Raw genomic sequence first — 19,668 nt, 5'->3', positions numbered from 1 at the left:
GTAGTTGTTAGATCTCTTCAGGAAGGGGAGACTTTTTGGGGGAAACTAAAACGGGACTAATCTCAGACGAAACCAGGATTATGGACTTGCAGCAGGGGAGGTGGGACACAATTACCCAACAGCAACAATTGGAAAACTGGAAGAGCGTGACGCAAGAGGTCTGCGGTGTCAGATTACTCAATCAAACCCTGGTACATGAATATTGTTTAAAATGATCTAGAATTACTTAAAAATCAAAAAAATCTATAAATCTTCTGCAAGAAATCTAATGATAAATCTACGCAGTTTGTTGTAGGCCTTGAGAGACAACAGGACTTTTTAACCTCTTACCTCCCGCCTGAACCGAGAGCATTTTCTCCAGTTCAGCTTTACCCAAATCCTGTAGGCCAGTGTAACACCTCATTTGAAAGATAAGATCTACAAAACTCATCTAAATGGATCTTTTTCCTCACGTCATCAGATTTTTTTCCCCATAATTTTTTGTAACTTTTTTGTAATTTTTTGTCAAATAGTACATTTTTTGTCACTTTTTGTCACATGTTCATCATTTTTTCATCATTATTTATATATAAAAAAAAAAGTCAATTTTTTGTGACATTTTTGTCACAAAAAATGTACATTTTTCGTCATTTTTGTGTCACTTTCTGTAATTTTTTTGTCCTTTTTGTCAATTTTTTTTGTCACATTTTTGTCCTTTTTTGTAATTTTTTGTCAATTTTTTGTCCGTTTTTTGTCTAGGTTTTCTCACTTTTTTGTCACATCTTCATCATTGTTTTCGTCTCAGTTCTGTTGCTATTTTCTCACCTTTTTTCCAGAAGCTTTTGGATTGGGGTAAAGCCAAACTAGAGAAAATGTGCTCGGTTCAGGTGGGAGTTAAGGGGTTAAAAAGATTTGCTGTGATAAAATGTCATTCTGCAAGTGACATTTAATATGCTTTTATCACACTCACTACTATGATTATGATATTATAAATTGTATCACATTCCATTATTATATGATTGTTATTTATTTTATTTAAACTATAGATTCATTATTATTTTTAATCAGGAAGAAAAAAATAACGTCCTTGTATTTTTTTTTCTTCTATTACTCAGCGCTTGTAACAAAATAAACAAAATAATGTCAAGAAATTTTCGTGCGCCATTTCTCCCAGTTTCGGTAATGACATCACTTCCGTAAAACGAGACGTCTCTTTTATTATTGTGCCGATTGTTGCCAATTAGCAGGCGCTAGCTCAGATCGACACGTCGTATCAGCGCAAAAAAAAACCTGGGTGTTTCCGAGCCAGACAGCGGCGAAATGTCTGCCTTTTAAACCGCCCCCGTGTCTCTGCTCCACGGCCGCACGCTGTGCAGACTTGTGCGTAAAAGTTCCTCCGTGCGCCCCGTGGCTTTGGATCCATCCGACCGAGGCGTGATGTTGAGCAGCGGGGCGATCCGTGCTCGCATCGCCGCTATCGTGGAGTCCCTTTGCCGAACGGCCGTCACCGAAATCACCAAAGTCGTGGAGGACGGCATGATGGTGCTGCGCCTGGAGACGGTGTACCGGGAGAGCGAGATCAAGCGGCTCAAAGGGGACATCGAGCGGCTGCATGTGGAGCTGAGAGCGGGGCAGGAGGCAGGGGCCACGCCGAGGAGGGACCACGGAGCGCGGGGTAAGTCGCGGGTGAGGGACGGTAGTGCTTGGAGCTGGTGGAGTGGTGGAGTGGTGGTCGTACTGATTTGTTGCATGCGTGCGTCCATGGGGCGTAAAAGTCGAGGACATTTTCACCAAATCACTGCCAAGTCACCGTATCGCTGTAGCCTACACGTTTTTGGGTTATCATCTTGATCACCAAATTGTTAGCCTCGCCTTATCAGAGCGTTGAAGCTTCCAGACGTGGTGTTTATTAGGCAACTTAAAGCCACACTACGGAACATCCCACGTCCTGTGTTGCCATGTCACGGCATTAACTACACTGACTTAACGCTCAACGCGTAAACAAACGTGCGCCGGGGTAAATGTTCTCCACAATGAGTGCCATTTTTGCAGTCGGATATCAAGATCATTTGGATGAGGACCTAATCCATTTGCAACATCTCCATGGAGACGACCTGGGGATGCCCCGCTCTCAGTAAAGGCGCATGATATTGACTCCTGTGATGAAATAAAAGCTTGTAATTTCAAAAAAATTTGGGGGGTGAAGTATTACAGAGAGTGGCATTAAAGCTTATCCTTTCATAATTCAACAGTTTGGTCAGTCACTGCACTAGTGGCCTAGAGGGGTGACCATATGTTCTCATTTGCATAATCCCCTAGGCCTGATCTCTCTCAAATGGTCTAGGGTTTAGGAATTAAGGGATATGTTGGGTCACATGTCTAGGCTGGCATTCTTTTGACTCAGTGAATGCTTCAGGGTTTAAGGCGAGACACTGCAGGTGAATAGGGAAAAAATGTATATTTACAGATATCAATTTAAAACTGTTGCTGTAGATCACTGGCATAAATGTGAGAAAGAAATACATTGCAAGTTTTCTGTCATTTTATCTTTTCATATAAGAACAATGTTTTATGCCTAAAAATGCCCCAAATTTCCCATCTTTTCGGCGACGAAATCTGAATAATGGATAGAGCCACATTCAAATTTATGGTTTAATTTTATCAATAAATGAGTTACCAAGACGTTTTCAGAGGGGATTTTGGATTTCTTGTTTAGTTTTAAAATAAGCTGTTTTTTAGTGGAAAATTTTGTTTTTGACATTCAAAACTCAATAAATGGGGCTTTAGGGATTAAATAATAAAAAATCCCTCTGAAAAAATCTCCCAAATATTGTTCAGTCCAAGGCTGGAAAATTTGAAGTCTTTAGGTCCGACTGACGTGGACATAGTGTCGCCACAATGACAGAAAAATGTGTTTTGAGAAAAAGGCCCTTGAAATTGTGTTCTCCCATATAAGTCTATGGGGGAACATTGAATCAGCGCAATATTTAAACATGTTATTGTGAAGATTAGGCATATTTTCTGTTTCCGGGTGAAAGCTTATATGTTCAGAGACCAATTTGGCCCAAAACCTGAAAACTGAAAAAATTGAGTTTTGCCTGTAGTGTCTCCCCTTAAAGTGGGGCTGTGCAAATGATCCCAGTCCAATCAAAATAAACACATGACTGAAAACACAAAAACAATGTTTCACTCATGGTCAGTGATGTTGTTAAGTCATTTATTGTGAAAAACAGTGTGTGAACTCATTTCAAATCACCATAACAAAATAAATTACCAAAGTGACCCTGTTGAAAAGTTTACACACCCCAGCTCCTAATACCTCGCGTTTCCCCTGTAAGCATCAATGACAGCTTGGAGTCTTTTGCAATAGTTGTGGAGAAGGTTCTGTATAATCTAGTGGTAAAGCGGCCCATTCTTCTTGTCTTGTATGAACATCGGCGATGTCGCGAATCGTTCAAACGCGATTCACGTTGATATTGAGTTCAGGAGACTGAGCCGGCCACTCCAGAACCTTCACTTTATTTTGCTGGAGCCAGTGGCAGGTCGACTTGGCCCTTGTGCTTTGGATCATTGTCTTGTTGGAACGCCCAAGTTTGTTTGTTTGTTTATTTCGACCCCATTAGCTACTGAATCATGCGCAGCTTTCGGGCTGATGAGTGCAAATTATCCTGCGTTTTTTTGATAAGCTGCTGCATTCACCCGGCCATCAAGTCTGACCAGGTCTCCAGTGCCTTTGTAACTCGCACATCCCCAACACATCAGTGCACCACCTCTATATTTCACAGTCGGAATGATGCACTTTTCATCATAGGCCACAGGCTTTTCATCATAGGCCTTTCATCATAGGCCTTTTATAATAGGTCATAGGCTTTTCATCATAGGCCTTGTTGACAACAAGGCCTATGATGAAAAGTGCCCTTTTTCGAGCCACTTTCGAGTTCGTGTCGTGCCATTTAGAATATGCCTCTGTTTATGTGCTGTTATGTGTTTGGAGGCATTTTCAATTATTTTCCAGAAACAGTTACACAGCACATTTTGTCGTGTTAATGCACTTTGTAATCTTAAAGGGATGTTTCAGGATTTTTTACATAGGGCCTCATTTCCTAGTTATCCAGAGTGTTGCTGATTTTTTGTAATTCATGCAGTTCTCATATTTGAAGAGTTTCGTGGCGCTAGGCTAGTGCAAGGCTAGCGCATTTCTATGGTATCAGTTAGCCTGCATTAAAAACAGTCTGACCCGCTCCACAGAGCACCTGAGGCAAATCACTTATAACACCAGACTAACCATATAAATGTCTGTGTCAATAGAATCATGTTTGGAATATAACTGACCTGCATCAAATGAATGATCACATGTTGAGGGACTATTTTCTAGCAGATCACTCCGCCGCTGCGTAGCTTATACACCCACGAAGCTGATGCTGCTCAAATATAAGTTATTTTAAATGCAAAATTGTTAAAATGACTCTATCAACACAGACGTTTATATGGTTAGTCTGGTGTTATAAGTGATTTGCCTCAGGTGCTCTGTGGAGCGGGTCAGACTGTTTTAATGCAGTGTAGCTGATACCATAGAAATGCGCTAGCCTTGCACTAGCCTAGCGCCACGAAACTCTTCAAACAGAAGAACTGCATAAATTACAAAAGAAATATCTCCAGAAATCAGCAACACTCTGGATAACTAGGAAATGAGGCCCTATGTCAAAAATCCTGAAACATCCCTTTAAAGAGGGGGTATTATGCTTTTTTCATAGCACCAGTCTATAGCACACTACAATGATGACGAAACCTTCTGTTGGTCTGTCAATGCAGTAAATTAGAATAACTGCCTTGTATAAAATTGCTCTTTCAAAATGGCCGTAGCAAATGGCTTGAAATAGGCCTCTGTCTCTTTAAGAACCTCTGACCTTTTCTGACACGCCCCCTCCACACACTGTCTGTGGCATCACAACACTCCGCTCGTTGTCTCCACAGTATTGAAACTACGATCGGTGCATTTTAATTTTTATTGTTGGAAAGGAGCTACTGTTTGTCACTTTGTGAACAATGGCCACACAGGATATTATTTGAAGACGAACCTTCCACACCGGACGCTTGGACGGGGCTCTTGCCTGAAAAATAACTGCTGTTTGGAGGCTATCTCTTTGCAACTGCCATGCCCTATGGATCTCTAACTATACCCCCATGGACGACACCAGGATCTGCAGGAGCCCATACGATTCAAAAGACGGACATTATCTGTGCAGGTGGACAATGGTTTTTCGAGGTTACCCGTTAGCTTGTTATAATCGACTACAGCTCATTGTTGATGAAAAGTCTGCAATAAACCACACATGTGTAAAGCCAGGCTCATTGTGTGATCATCGTAAAGGCTGCTTCAAGTAGTTGCTGCTTTATTGACGTTATTTGTGCATAATATGCTGCCTGTTTTCAATGAAGGTTGTGAAGGTGAAGGTTGTTAGCTTGTCGCGGCTAATAGTGCCTTAGCTCCGGGAGAAAACCACTCGGCTACGACTCACTGTAGATAAAATGTGAGCAATAAACTACAAAATCAACAAGCCTGGCTCCGTGTGTGATCATTGTTAAACGGTTCTTTATGTGTGTGGTGGTTTTATTGACTTTATGTGTGCATATTTCTCGTTTTCACGTGATGACTCGAGGTTTAGCTTAGCATTAGCTTTCTGCTGAGGCTCTGTGCATCATCAAGGCCCAGCGCAGAACCAGACACTGAAATAAGTGTTCTTGTCACCGGTTTTAATCCTGGGTGTTCCGGTAACAGAAACACTGATGTGTGTCTTTGTAAAAGTCTGCTGTGGCTCCGGTTCACAACACACGAAGCTAATCCTCCATGATGACTCTGTTTACATCTTAGGGCTAGACACTGCGGGGAGGGGGTTCTGCTGAGGGGCAGTGGTTGGTTACTCGGCTGGTGACGAAAGGTCGGAGGCTCCAGGATACCTGGAGGAATCAGGCGTTTTATCCCTAAAATGGCCGCCATCAGAGTTTTTACAGATTACTCGAAAATACGTGAATGTGCCAAGGCAACACTTCAGGCATGTGTTTATTGAGGGAATGACTTAATAACATGATGTAAAGCTTGAAAAAGTCGATTTTGCATAATACCCCCCCTTTAAAACATTAACAAATGTCAAATGGCTATTAGTTTATAAGGCCACTACTCACCCTGAACTCTCCATTTCTTACAGACAAAGCCCTAATATGTTACTAATTGAAATTATTAGTTCAACTTGCAATAAAATTATTTTGTGTTTCATCACAAATTGTCTGCAAATTCACTGCTTTACACTGTGACCATGTGCAGAAATGTTTAATGTTTTGTCTTTTTTTGTCTTGATGACCAAACTAATAAACCAAGAACACTGACGGACATTAAGTCGTCCATCGTCTTCTGTTACTGCTTTTAGGTCCTTTTTGTTTGTGTCAGCTCTCAGTCGTCCATGAGCCCCTCATTATGCCAGTGTGATTGGTCCTAGCCTTCTCCAGAGCTCGCCTACAGCCCTAACTTGCTCAGCAGCTCCACTTTAATGAGGGTCCTAAGCCTACACTGTCCCTGCAGATGTTCCCTCCGTTCATTAGTGTTTTCGCCCGGAGCTCCCGTCGCCTCCCGCGGTTGTGCCCTCTCGTTTCCCCGTCTCTCGCTCTGTGCCCGCAGGCTCGCTCTGCCCCCGCTTTCTCTCTCCCGTTCGGATTAACGACTCTGCCAGTCTTCAAGCCCTCAGGAACTCTACCCCAATTTTAAAGTTTCTTCTGCAAAACTATATCCTCATATGTTATAAACTTATTTTGCCGTAGAAGAATTCAAGCGTTGACTGTATCGATGTGACATAAACGGCTCATCGTCCCTGATGTTACTGATCACACGTCACAACAGACATTTGTGCAGCTCTTATAGTTCAGACTTTAGGACAGGGTTTTGTTGGGGCCAGTTTTTTTCCATGTCAAAAGACTAAATTCACAATCATGTAACACTCTCTGCAAATGCCACTGTTTTACTTTGGGCTGGGACAAAATATCGTTTTCCAATACTTTAAATACTCAGATTTTGTGCTTCCAATTACAATGTGCAGATTCCACAAAGTTTTGTTTCCTTGATTAATTTATCATGAAGCTATTTGGACAGTTACACAGCACATTTTTTTGTGTTAATGCACTTTGTAATCTTAACACATCAGCAAATGGCTATTGGTTTATAACTTTTGGGCACATGATTGTTTTCTATTTAAAAAACATTGTGTGAATACATCATACTTATCATAATGACTTACTGTATCGTGATACATATCGTATCGGCCGCGTGAGTAGCGTGACACGTATCTGATCGTTACAAAAGTGTATCGTCCCAGCCCTTTACATTAAATATGACTTGACAGGGAGTTTAGTTGTCTGTCTATCGTCAGACAAAATGTCACAAGTGATATTTAGTCTGGGGACCACCAATTAATTTTCCCGTAGGAAAGGTGTGGTTTACGATTGTCCAGAGCCGTTTATTGGGCGCCAAGAATGTCTATCATGTGTGTCTGCACGTGGCCACAGCCAATCGTATCAATTGTGTCTGATGACTAGGGCTGAAACAACTATTCGATTACTAAAATAGTTGTCAACTATTTCAGTAATCGATTAATCGTTTTCTAGTAAACACAGACTAAAATAGAGCAAAATAGACATGAAAATTATGTAATGTGGATGAAAACCTACTTTGTTTTTTAAGTTAGGGTCTGCAGTGTTTTGTACATTGTAAATTTCATAAATATCTGTCTTTGTCTCGTCCAATCAGAAAGCAGAATTAGCACAAATAGCCTCCCACAAACGTTTACTTTAAGTTTACTCCATCAACATGCCCTCAAGCGCCGCCACTTTAGCTCTATGTGATAAAAAAATTGAAAAAATACAATTTCCATGCACCTTTCACAGCCAAGCGATTAATCGATTAATCGTAAAAATAATCGGTAGAATAATTGATTACCGAAATAATCGCTAGTTGCAGCCCTACTGATGACGTACCTGCTGTTAATTTTCGAGCGAAACTCTCTAGAACACGGTCTAAAGCTCGATCCAAAGACGGTCATGTTGGATCCGTAAATATATATATTTATTTTTATCCGTAAACAAACTACAAGCTCCGTATGTCGAATAGTTCGTCATCGTCTTCTGGTCCCTCCTCCTTCTGTGATTGGTCCCAAATCCATGCAAAGATTTCGGCCATGGTCCCCAGGCAGCATGGGGATTCCCAGGGAAGGAGTTTAGGGCCCTGTCCAAGGAATTAAAAATACATTTTTTTAGCTGTATTTAAATCGATAGTTGAGTCAATTGTGTGTGATCATCAGGGCGATATGGCCTAAAATCTATACCATGATAGACGATATACAGTGGGGAAAAAAAGTATTTGGCCAAAATCCAATAGAAAGTCTATGGGAAGCTGACCAAATGTTTTCCCCACTGTAATTGACAATGGACAACTTATTTCAAAATCACAGCCTTACACCTATTGGGAAGATTAATCAAGTGATTTTTATTCTTTTTTGTTTTCTTTTTTACGGCATTCTATCTTCCTCGCAAATAAGATCAACTCAAGCAGTTTACATCCTTCATTTAATTTTACATTTCAAGCACATGTCCCCGTGTTCTACCGTCAGTGTTTATGCTGCTCTGAACGAGTTGAGCGCAGCATGAATTATATTGTGGCCATATCAAAAAATTATATCGCGATAACGATTTGCGATACAATACGGCCCACTCCAGTGATCATACTTTTCAAAATCATCTTGGGGGGTCAGAAATGTTCTCCTGGAGGGCCAGTCTTCACCTGCCTGTGCCTAAGTGGACGGGTCTACAACCTTTTTAATCCTGTTATTCCAGAAAAGACTATTCTTCATTGTTTTGTTTTTCTTTTAGAAAGACAGACACTTCCTGTGATCTTCCTCAGAAGCGTCACCTGGTGATCAAACTTCTGTCAAACTTGTGTCTTACTAAAAGAACAAAACAATAATAGTCTTAATCGAAGAAGACAGTATGAACCGTTTACAAAGACTAAATTCTTATCCGTAAAGAGCTTAAACTAATATGTTGAAAACGTACTTAATCAAACCAGGACTAAACGAGGTCAAAACAAGGATTGACTCCAGATTAGACCCAAGCCTGTCCAAACCATAGGACTAAACCAGGACTTTGCAGGGGCAGAGAGCTGCTTAAGAGTCACATGTGGCTCTAAATCCACTTTTAGCAAATGTCTTGGGGGAGGGTCGTTGTTAGGGCAGAGTCCTGGGAACTGGGTCGGCCCTAAGCTCCCACTGCCTCTTGTTTCATGGCTCTAGGTTTAGGGGGAAGGTTTGTCTGCGATCAGCGCGGGTGAAATATTGCTGGGTTGCAGGTTCTAGAATATGATGATGTCACCGGACCCAGCGGGTGCAGGAGCCAGTTTTTCCTATTAACAGCATTACACTTTCACAAGTGGTAGCTAAAAAGAAAATGCAGGGATTAGAAAAATGATCATTTATATCAGTCACTGGGTCCATGATCTGATCGGAAAAGAGGGCTAAACGATATTCAAGAAGAGAGAAAGATGGAAACGGACAATATGAAAAATAATAATAATAACAATGTTCTCTGAAGGGCTATGCACATTAATGATATTTATATTACTGTATACATCTATAAACATGTATATGTATACAATATGTGCTCATATATACATGCATGTGTATATACAGTGGGGAAAAAAAGTATTTGGTCAGTTTCACATAGACATTCTATTGGATTTTGGCCAAATACTTTTTTTCCCCACTGTATGAGCACATATACTATTTTATTTTTACTATATGTGCCTTCCGTATGACGTCACACCAACTAAGTGACTCCATCTTGACGGGATACATGCTAATGAACTCCAGATAAACTCACCAACGTTTCATTTAAAAGCTACATTTCAAAATCGCTGAAACTTGTTGCGCAGTTGGATGCAAATTAGTGGTGTCAGAATTTCTCATTTCTTTACTCTTTTAATGGGGTCCAATTGTACTTTTCAATCGGAAATCTCATCAAATGATTAGCCTATTGAAAACTGCTGTAGCATAGAAGGATTTACTGTCAATGTGAGATTTACTGTTCGTTAATCTGTGAAAGAGCGATCTATACAACAAGCTGGGTGTCCAATTCAGTGTGTTTTACAGTATTATTAACCTGCTGGTTTAGCAAAGTGTCAAGTAACCTTACCTTACCTTACCTTACTCATGATATGAGCAAAACATGACTCAAAATATCTGTATGCAGAAAGGCTTTTATTTGCTTTTAATGATTTTCCTGTGTATGAAGACGGAAAGTCTATCAAGAAACTATGTACTATGTAAATATCGCCAAACCCGAGTGAAGGCATGACCGAGAACTTCACGTCAGTAAATAACTCGTCCGGAAGCGTGTATGGGTCTGTAATATCCAACAATGACAGTTTGTTTGCACATCGAAGTGCCGCATTTCCTTGTACGTGAGTTGTAACAGACGTAGGTAAAAAAACGCTGCATAATTGTGCGGAATCGCGATCGTTTTCTGTTGCATTCGCCATTTTTGTTTCCCTTCAAAATGTTGCACGCCTGCATTTCTAGTCACGTGACTGGGAGACTATATAATAATATAGGCCTTTAGAATGCTGTGATGTCACCTACAACCCAGCAATAAGAACATATGAACCTCAAAGTGGAGGTCAGGCCATAAGCTTGACTCGTGTACCTTATGCAGAAATTCCATTCACTTTTCTTTCTGTTGTGTCTTTTTCACAGATAACCTGTCCCTCCACAGTAACGACAGAACCCTATATATCATTTCACCCATGGACAACAACAACAACAACAACAACTCGGCGTCGATGGTGCAAAGGAGAGAGCTACAAGACAGAAGCGAAGAACCTGCAAGGCAACACGAGCCGCCCAGAGACGCCATGTTCGAACGCGACGGCGACCAAACGACGCCGCAAAACAGCAGTTTAGGACAAGCCGATAACGCGGTGCCCCTGCTGACGAATTCCAACCTGGACATGGGCGCACATTTCGGATACAACCCGTACCAGAGCGTGTTCCGAGCCGAGCCGCGGAGGGAGAAGACGCTCAACATCTGTCCGTACTGCGGGAAGTGCTTCGAGCGGGCGGCCCACCTGGAGCGGCACAAGAGGATCCACACGGGGGAGAAGCCCTACCAGTGCGAGACGTGCGGCCGCTGCTTCAACCAGAACTGCAGCCTGAAGGAGCACCGCAAGCTGCACTTCCGGGGTACGGGAGGCGCTGCAGAGGCGCTTGGTGTTGTAACAGGGCGAAACGTGGTAGAATTTCTACTTCTTTGTGTAATACATGAGCACTTTGTGGTAATTATCTGTAGTTAGCAACAACTTGCAATGGAATTCACAGTAACACTTCAACAATGGCTGACTTAGAGCTATTCCAAACATACTATAAAGGACAATTATTAACCCCTTAACTCCCACCTGAACCGAGCACATTTTCTCCAGTTTGGCTTTACCCCAGTCCAAAAGCTTCTGGAAAAAAGGTGTGAAAATAGCGACAAAACTGAGACGAAAACAATTCTGAAAATGTGACAAAAAAGTGAGAAAAGTTTGACAAAAAATTTATGAAAAAGTGGCAAAAACGTCACAAAAATGACAAAAGAAATGACAAAAAAAGTGACAAAAAAATTACAAAAATGTGATAAAAAATTGACCAAAAAATAGACGAAAAAATGACCAAAAAATGACAAAAATGTGATCGAAAATTGACAAAAAGTTGACAAAAAAAATTATAAAAATGTGACAAAAAATGACAAAAAAAATGAGTTACAAAAATGAGTTGAATACCCAACAAAAAAAATGAGTTACAAAAATGAGTTGAATACCCAACAAAAAAAATGCTGGAAAAAAAATCTGATGACGTGAGGAAAAAGATCCTTTCAATTCAGGCGGGAGTTAAGAGGTTAATATGTGATTAGTGGTGGAAACCTTACGATACGATATGATACGATACAACCCGACACTGCTATAAACAATATATCACTGTTTTTTTGTGTGTATTTTTTAAAGCAGTACTAAGTAACTTGTTTACCTTAATAAATCCTTTCTATAGTCCCTCTTGGAGTAATACAAGTGTTAATGGCATGATTGGGGGGTCTTTCATCTCCCCCTGGCGTCTCTGGCCAGAAAGCCACAATTGCAGCTTTCCTGCTTACGGGTCAGAGCAACCAATGCACACTAATGCAATTACGAAGAAGAAGCTAAACTGCTAACGGAAAAGTATTTGCAGCCAAGTTTTAGTGAAAAAAATGATCTCCATTGTGTAACTGGATGCTCCATATTTATTATGATTTACATTTGTTTTTATCATGTGCCTTGTTTCCTTTTTCGGGGAAGCCACACAATTAACATGTTAGTTGTGGCCCAAACTCATTCCTAACTTTCCTAACATATTTGCAACATCCTAGAAAACTCGCCTGCAAGTTCATAAAATTGTTCCAAATGCTTCATAATTAGAGGCACAGGTCGAAATTCACCTGCGGGTCGTGGGCCGCATATAATAGAGAACATTTTTCCCAATGAATAATATTAAGCTGTGATTTGGTCAAAGCCCCATTAACCATCATCAATAACAATGTCTTACACTTGTATTGCACTTTACAACCCCTACAGTACTACAGTAGTCATTATTCATTCACTCCACACTTGGTGGTGTTAAACTGTTATTGAAGCTACATCCGCCCTGGGGCAGACTATCCATTTACCACGTGGCTATATAATGTCAGTGCCCTCTGCTGGACACGTGTGGAACTCTTTCCTTTTTTAAATTTAATGCCCCCTAGTGGCTAAAATGAGCATTCTGGTTCTTAACCTCTTAACTCCCGCCTGAACCGAGAGGATCTTTTTCCTCACGTCATCAGATTTTTTTCCCATCATTTTTTTGTTGGGGATTCAACTCATTTTTGGAACTTTTTTGTCATTTTTTTGTGTGTCATTTTTTGGTCCATTTTTTGTAATTTTTTTTTTCCAAATTTTTATCACATTTTTGTCATTTTTTCATCCTTTTTTTTAATCACATTTTTGTCACATTTTTGTCATATTTTTAGTCATTTTTTTGTCAAATTTTTATCACATTTTTGTTATTTTTTTGTCACATGTCAGTCATTTTTTTCGTCAATTCTTTATCAATTTTTTGACATTTTTTGGTCACATTTTTGTCAAATTTTTGTAATTTTTTTGTCACATTTTGTCACATTTTTTCCGTCAATTTTTTAGCAAATTTTTGTCATTATTTGCTACATTTTTGTCATTTTTTTCGTCCATTTTTTGTCAATTCATTGTGACATTTTTGTGACATTTTTGCCACTTTTTCATCAATTTTTCGTCACTTTTTTGTCAATGTTTTCTCACTTTTTTTTCACATTTCCATCATTGTTTTCGTCTCAGTTTTGTTGCTATTTTCACAGCTTTTTTCCAGAAGCTTTTGGACTGGGGTAAAGCCAAACTGGAGAAAATGTGCTCGGTTCAGGTGGGAGTTAAGGGGTTAACTCCGCACAGGAATGGGCTAGAGACTTACCTTTTTTTTTTTTTTTTTTTTTTTTACATACTCTGGAATTTATGCTCTACAGGGCATGGGCCGGATGTTTAGTAGTGACCAAGAAAATACTGTTTAGAGTTTTGCCATGCTTTATCTAACGCTGCTCTTTCGTGCTTTGCTGTTGCAACTTTGCAGTTTCTCCACTTTGTGACGAATGACTATGTTCTTATCTTATCTCAAAATGTCCTCCAAATCTTAAAGCTGCATCTTTGTTCCCACAGACGCCCAGCTCGCGCTCCAAAAAGCATCTGATGAGAGTCCAACCTCGAGCAACAAGGATTCCAAAGATGCCATCCCAAACCTTCACCTCAACCCCGACCCCAACCTGAGCCTCAACCCCGTCCACAACGACGCCCTGAGCCCGGAGGAGGACGCCGCTCCCGGCACGGGGCGGCCCGAGAGCGAAGACCCCTCCGTTCCAGCCGTGCGAATCAAATCCGAACCCGTAGAGCCGAGCATCGAGCCGCCGCAGATCCAACCGATAACGATCCACCACGAGCAGGAAGACGGCAACGACCTGAGCGACAGGATCGAGCCCCTGATGTCCTTCCCCATTCTGAACCCGATCTCGCCGCCCCCGCTGAACAACTGCGGCGCCGTTCAGCCGTACTACATGAAGGACGGGCAGCTGCTGGACATGCAGAAGAGGGCGGCCAGACCCAAGAGGATGTACCCCTGCCAGTACTGCCCCAAAGTGTTCGGGAGGAGCGAGCATTTGGAGAGGCACGTCCGGATCCACACCGGGGAGAAGCCGTTCGGGTGCTACATCTGCGGGAGGTGCTTCAGCCAGAAGAGCAGCCTGAAGGGGCACATGAGGACGCACGGCAACGACAGGATCATGGACATGAGTTTAGGTAAAGGGGATGCAGTCTTTCTCTAGGCCTCCTGCAGCTCTCCCACCTAACACTTTCTTCAATTTACTCATCATGAAGTAATTGTGGCAAAATTAAGGCTATATATGATGTGGCTCAACTAATTAACCTCTTAACCCCACCTGAATTGAGCAGATTTCCTCCAGTTTGGCCTTACCCAAATCTAGACGCTTCTTGAGGAAACCGTCAAGATAGCGACAAAAACGAGGATGAAAATGCAACCAAAAAGCAGCAAAAGAGCGACGAAAATGGGCCAGAAAAGCAACAATAATGCAATCGAAAACCGACAAAAAATACGACTAAAGAGTGATGAAACAAGTGACGAAAATGTGACGAAAACACGACGAAAAAAAATGACGAAAATGTGACAAAAACGGGACAAAAACATGTCAAAAACACGACAAAAAAGTGACAAAAACGTCATTTCCTAGTTGTGTTGTTCAATTCTGGAGATTTAAAAAATAAAAAAAATAATTCATGCAGTCCTTTTATTTGAACAGTTTGGTGGTGCTAGGCTAGTGCTAGGCTGGTGCATGTCTATGGTAACTAGTAGCCTGCATTAAAAACCTCTTCTAAATCATGGGGTCGTCCTCCAAACGTTGCCATATCTGATTTGTAGAAAGCTCCTTTGTGAATTCCACGTGTAGTAACGCCGGCCGCAGGTAAACAAACTACTGTAGATCCGGTAACCGAGCAGATCACTCCGCCGCTGCGTAGCTACAACCAGGAAGTCAAATATAAGTTATTTTACATGCAAAATGGTTGTATTTCAAACATTATTCAGTCAACACAGACATTTATATGGGTAGTCTGGTGTTATAAGTGATTTGCCTCAGGTGCACTGTGCTTGGGTCAGACTGTTTTTAATGCAGGCTAGTAGTTACTCTCTCTTCAAATATAAGGACTGCATGAAGATCAAAAATATATGCATCTCCAGAAATCAGCAACACTCTGGATAACTAGGAAATGAGGCCCTATGTCAAAAATCCTGAAATATCCCTTTAAGGTAAAGTCGGACCGCAGAAAATGCACTTGGTTAAGAGGATAAACAGGAGCTTATCAGGCACAGGGTGGATCTGATATTACAAAGTAATTAAGAATCCAGGACAAATGTCAAAGTTGTTTTGAGGACCAGGACCAATGTTGGGGTTAAGGTTAGGTTGGCTGTAACGTTTGTCCTGGGAAAACAGCTTCACATTGGCCCTGGAGTCTTAATAATGGAATAATGTCTGATATGTTAAAAATGAAAATTATGTTCAATTGATTAACCTCTTAACTCCCGCCTGAACCGAGAGGATCTTTTTCCTCACGTCATCAGATTTTTTTCCCATAATTTTTTTGTTGGGTATTCAACTCATTTTTGTAACTTTTTTGTCATTTTTTGGTCAATTTTTTTATCACATTTTTGTCATTTTTTTGTCAAATTTTTATCACATTTTTGTCATTTTTTGGTCAAATTTTTGTCAATTTTTTATCACATTTTTGTTATTTTTTGGTCAAATTTTTGTCAAAATGTTTATCACATTTTTGTCATTTTTTTCATCAATTTTGTCACATTTTTATCACATTTTTGTCATTTTTTGGTCAAATTTTTGTCAATTTATCACATTTTTGTTATTTTTTGGTCAAATTTTTGTCAAATTTTTTATCACATTTTTGTCATTTTTTTCATCAATTTTGTCACATTTTTATCATTTTTTTGTCATTTTATTGGTCAAATTTTTGTCCTTTTTTCTACAATTTTTTGTCAATTTCTTGTGACATTTTTGCCACTTTTTCATCAATTTTTCGTCACTTTTTTGTCAGTGTTTTCTCACGTTTTTGTCACATTTCCATCATTGTTTTCGTCTCAGTTTTGTTGCTATTTTCACAGCTTTTTTCCAGAAGCTTTTGGACTGGGGTAAAGCCAAACTGGAGAAAATGTGATCGGTTCAGGTGGGAGTTAAGGGGTTAAACAGTAACATGTTATAGTTTGAGTACATATCCAATACAAACCAATATTTATCATTCCTATGTAAGTATTCATTTTACTTTGTTTTTTCCCAACATTGTTTGTGAATAGCTCCTCTCTATATCAATTGAAATGGGAAATGGAACCGGATTTGGTAACTACTGCAATTATCAAATTAAGTGGCAAAAACGGGGGGAAAAATGATTACGAAACTAGACGCTCTAATGCACCTTATGTGTGATTTTGGTGGCTCTGTGATGAACAGAAGGGAAATTTCATATTATTGTGTTTCTTTTCTCTTTTTGTCCGAGGGGGCTTGGTGTTGCGTAGTGAACAGCTGTAAACCCGACACTTCTCTCTCGCTCTGGAGCACGTTTGACAAAGCAGAGCGGCTTCACATGGAAACAGTTTAGATTTTAACATTTCTCTGAGTTTTTAAATGGTTTAAATCGGTCCAAGGACGACTGAGAAACATCCTGTTCGAGTCTTCGATCCGAGAACCAGGCTGTTTAAATGCACACGAGATAAAAAGAGATCGATAACAGTCCGTCCAGAGAGGAGGGAGGAGGAGGAGAGAGGAGGAGGAGAGGAGAGAGGAGGAGGAGAGAGAGGAGGAGAGAGGAGGAGAGAGGAGGAGGTGGAGAGGAGAGAAGAGGAGGAGAGAGGAGGAGAGGAGGAGCTCCTGCTCCTGAGTGAGGAGGAGCAGGAGAGAGGAGAGAAGAGGAGGAGATGAGTAGGAGAGAGGAGTAGGAGAGAGGAGGAGTAGGAGAGAGGAGGAGGAGGAGAGAGGAGGAGAGAGGAGGAGAGAGGGAGAGAGGTGGAGGAGAAGAGAGGAGGAGGAGGAGAGAGGGGAGGAGAGAAGAGGAGTGAGGAGGAGGAGAGAAGGGGAGGAGGAGTGAGGAGTTAACCAGAAAGGAGAGTGTTGCATAAAACCCCCGTTTTCTCCGTCTAGAAAAAAAATCAGTGATTTTGATCAAAACTAGCCTATCTTTAGCTTAGATTTCTCAGGAACCGAGGCACGTAGAATTAAACTGTTTCCACCTACGGAGAGCTTAGATTCTCACCTTTCAAACGAGCCACAGCATGTGTCCATAGCAATGGCCGCTGGCTGCCCTGCTTTTTGACCACAAACGTGGGGGCCGCTAGGCCCCCATTGAAAAGCATTGGACTTTAGACACGTTAAAAACTACTTTAAAGCCTGGTTTCAATTGTTTCAACGCTAGACTAGGCTAGATATTCCTCCTGAGATAACGCTGGGTTAATAACAATATATGAAACCAGGCTGGTTTTCGTAATATGAATTTTTGAAGTCTCTTACTTAATGAGGCTCGGACTGTTGGCATTGGAGCAGCGCGAGCTACACGTCACGCAAGGGCCGAGTCTACGGTGAAAATCCCGCCCGTATGTCCTTTTTAGGAACATGCTTCGTCAGAGCTGGGGAGGGGGAGCCTGTAAATCCGCCATGAATTGCCCCACGGCCGTGGTCAATCTGGTAAACGGGGAGGAGTGAGCATAAGACGTCCATTTTTTTTTACAGTCTATGGTCCATAGCTATAACATAGAATACACTGTGTGGGGCTACAAATATCATGAACAATGGTTTGGATTGTTGGCACTCACTGTGTTAACTACATGATTTATTTTCTGCGCAGGTGACAACAGCTCGCTCCTGGATCCCCCTCCCTTGAACCTACCGTCCGGAAATCCCAGTTTCATCAACATGTTCGACCCGATGCACAGTCAGAACAGCCAGGACGGCGGCGGCTGGCAGCACATGGCGTCGGTGAAGCTCGAGCCGAAAGAGGAGCCGCTGGACTCCGAGTACACGTCCGGGGAAACGAGCCAAGACCCGGCGTGGAGCTCCGCGGTTTTAGACGACCGGGACCGGGACCCAGACAGAGCGGAGGAAATGGAGTACGACCACGCGGAAATCAACATCGAAATCATACCCAACAATCACGGCGCGGCGTTGGTAAAGTCCGAAGCCGCTCTGGCGGAACCCGGGAAGGCGAACGGAGACGCTTTCGAGTTCAGCGACGCGATGTTGCGAGAAAACGCCGCCTGCGACGACGGAGAAAAGGGCACGAACTCCTACATTTGTTCGGTCTGTGGAGAAAACTATGACGACTTTAATTTATTTCAGAAGCACCAGTGTTTGGAACAGCCGCAACAGGCGGGTGGGATGTGACGGGAGGACACGAAACTGCCACTTTACATGCAGATATTGTGATAATGATTAGGTATTTTGTACGTATTTACACTTTGAACAAGATGCTTTCGGCAAATGTTTACTATTTGTCTGTCAGAAACAAAGCTTGAGAGTTTAGTGGGATTTTTCAGGATTTTTGACATAGGGCCTCATTTCCTCGTTATCCAGAGTGTTGCTGATTTCTGGAGATATTTTTTTTTGTAATTAATGTACTTTTTATATTTGAAGAGTTTTGTGGCGCTAGGCTAGTGCAAGGCTAGTGCATTTCTATGGTATCAGCTAGCCTGCATTAAAAACAGTCTGACCCGCTCCACAGAGCACCTGAGTCAAATCACTTATAACACCAGACTAACCAATATAAATGTCTGTGTCCATAGAATATTTTTTTAAATATAACTGACCTTGCATCACATGAATGATCGCATTTTCAGGGACTATTTTCTAGCAGATCACTCCGCCGCTGCGTAGCTTATACAACCACGAAGCTGATGCTGCTCAAATATAAGTTATTTTAAATGCAAAATGGTTAAAATTACTCTATCGACGCAGACGTTTATATGGTTAGTCTGGTGTTATCAGTGATTTGCCTGAGGTGCACTGTGGAGCGGCTCAGACTGTTTTTAATCCAGGCTAGCTGATACCATAGACATGTGCTAGCCTAGCGCCACGAAACTCTTCAAATATAAGAACTGCATGAGTTAAAAAAAAATTATATCTCCAGAAATAAACAACACTCTGGATAACTAGGAAATGAGGCCCTATGTCAAAAATCCTGAAATATCCCTTTAATTGTTTCAGAAAAGGTCAGTAACAAGCCAAAATACAAAAGACCTTTGTATTATTTTGTCCCGTTTTATTTCAAGACTGAGCAAAAGTTGTAGTTGAAAAGATCCAGCAATGAAGCATATATTTACACTGCCTACAAAAGTTCGGGGGTCACTAAAAATGTCCTTCTTCTTGAAAGAAATGCACTGTGTTTTTCAATGACTGTTACAGCTGGAAACTGGTGGATTTTAGAGGAATAATTACTAAAGGTGAACAGAGGCGCATTTC

General features: G+C 41.3%; 1 protein-coding gene across 1 annotated transcript; it reads left to right on the top strand.

The window, feature by feature from the left end:
- The first annotated feature begins 1,189 nt into the window (after positions 1–1,189).
- LOC306972978 (uncharacterized protein) lies at positions 1,190–18,669 on the top strand. The gene is made up of 4 exons (XM_079569752.1): positions 1,190–1,654; positions 10,770–11,255; positions 13,805–14,437; positions 18,059–18,669. Exons 1-4 carry the CDS (start codon positions 1,417–1,419, stop codon positions 18,592–18,594), a joined length of 1,893 nt encoding a protein of 630 aa, XP_079425878.1. The 5' UTR covers positions 1,190–1,416; the 3' UTR covers positions 18,595–18,669.
- Positions 18,670–19,668: the final 999 nt, after the last annotated feature.

Source organism: Gobius niger, assembly GCF_951799975.1.
Source record: "Gobius niger genome assembly, chromosome: 13".
In the NCBI taxonomy this organism is placed as follows: Eukaryota; Metazoa; Chordata; class Actinopteri; order Gobiiformes; family Gobiidae; genus Gobius; species Gobius niger.
Note: the sequence above shows the minus strand (reverse complement) of the source record. Positions and strands in the feature narration are given on the sequence as shown.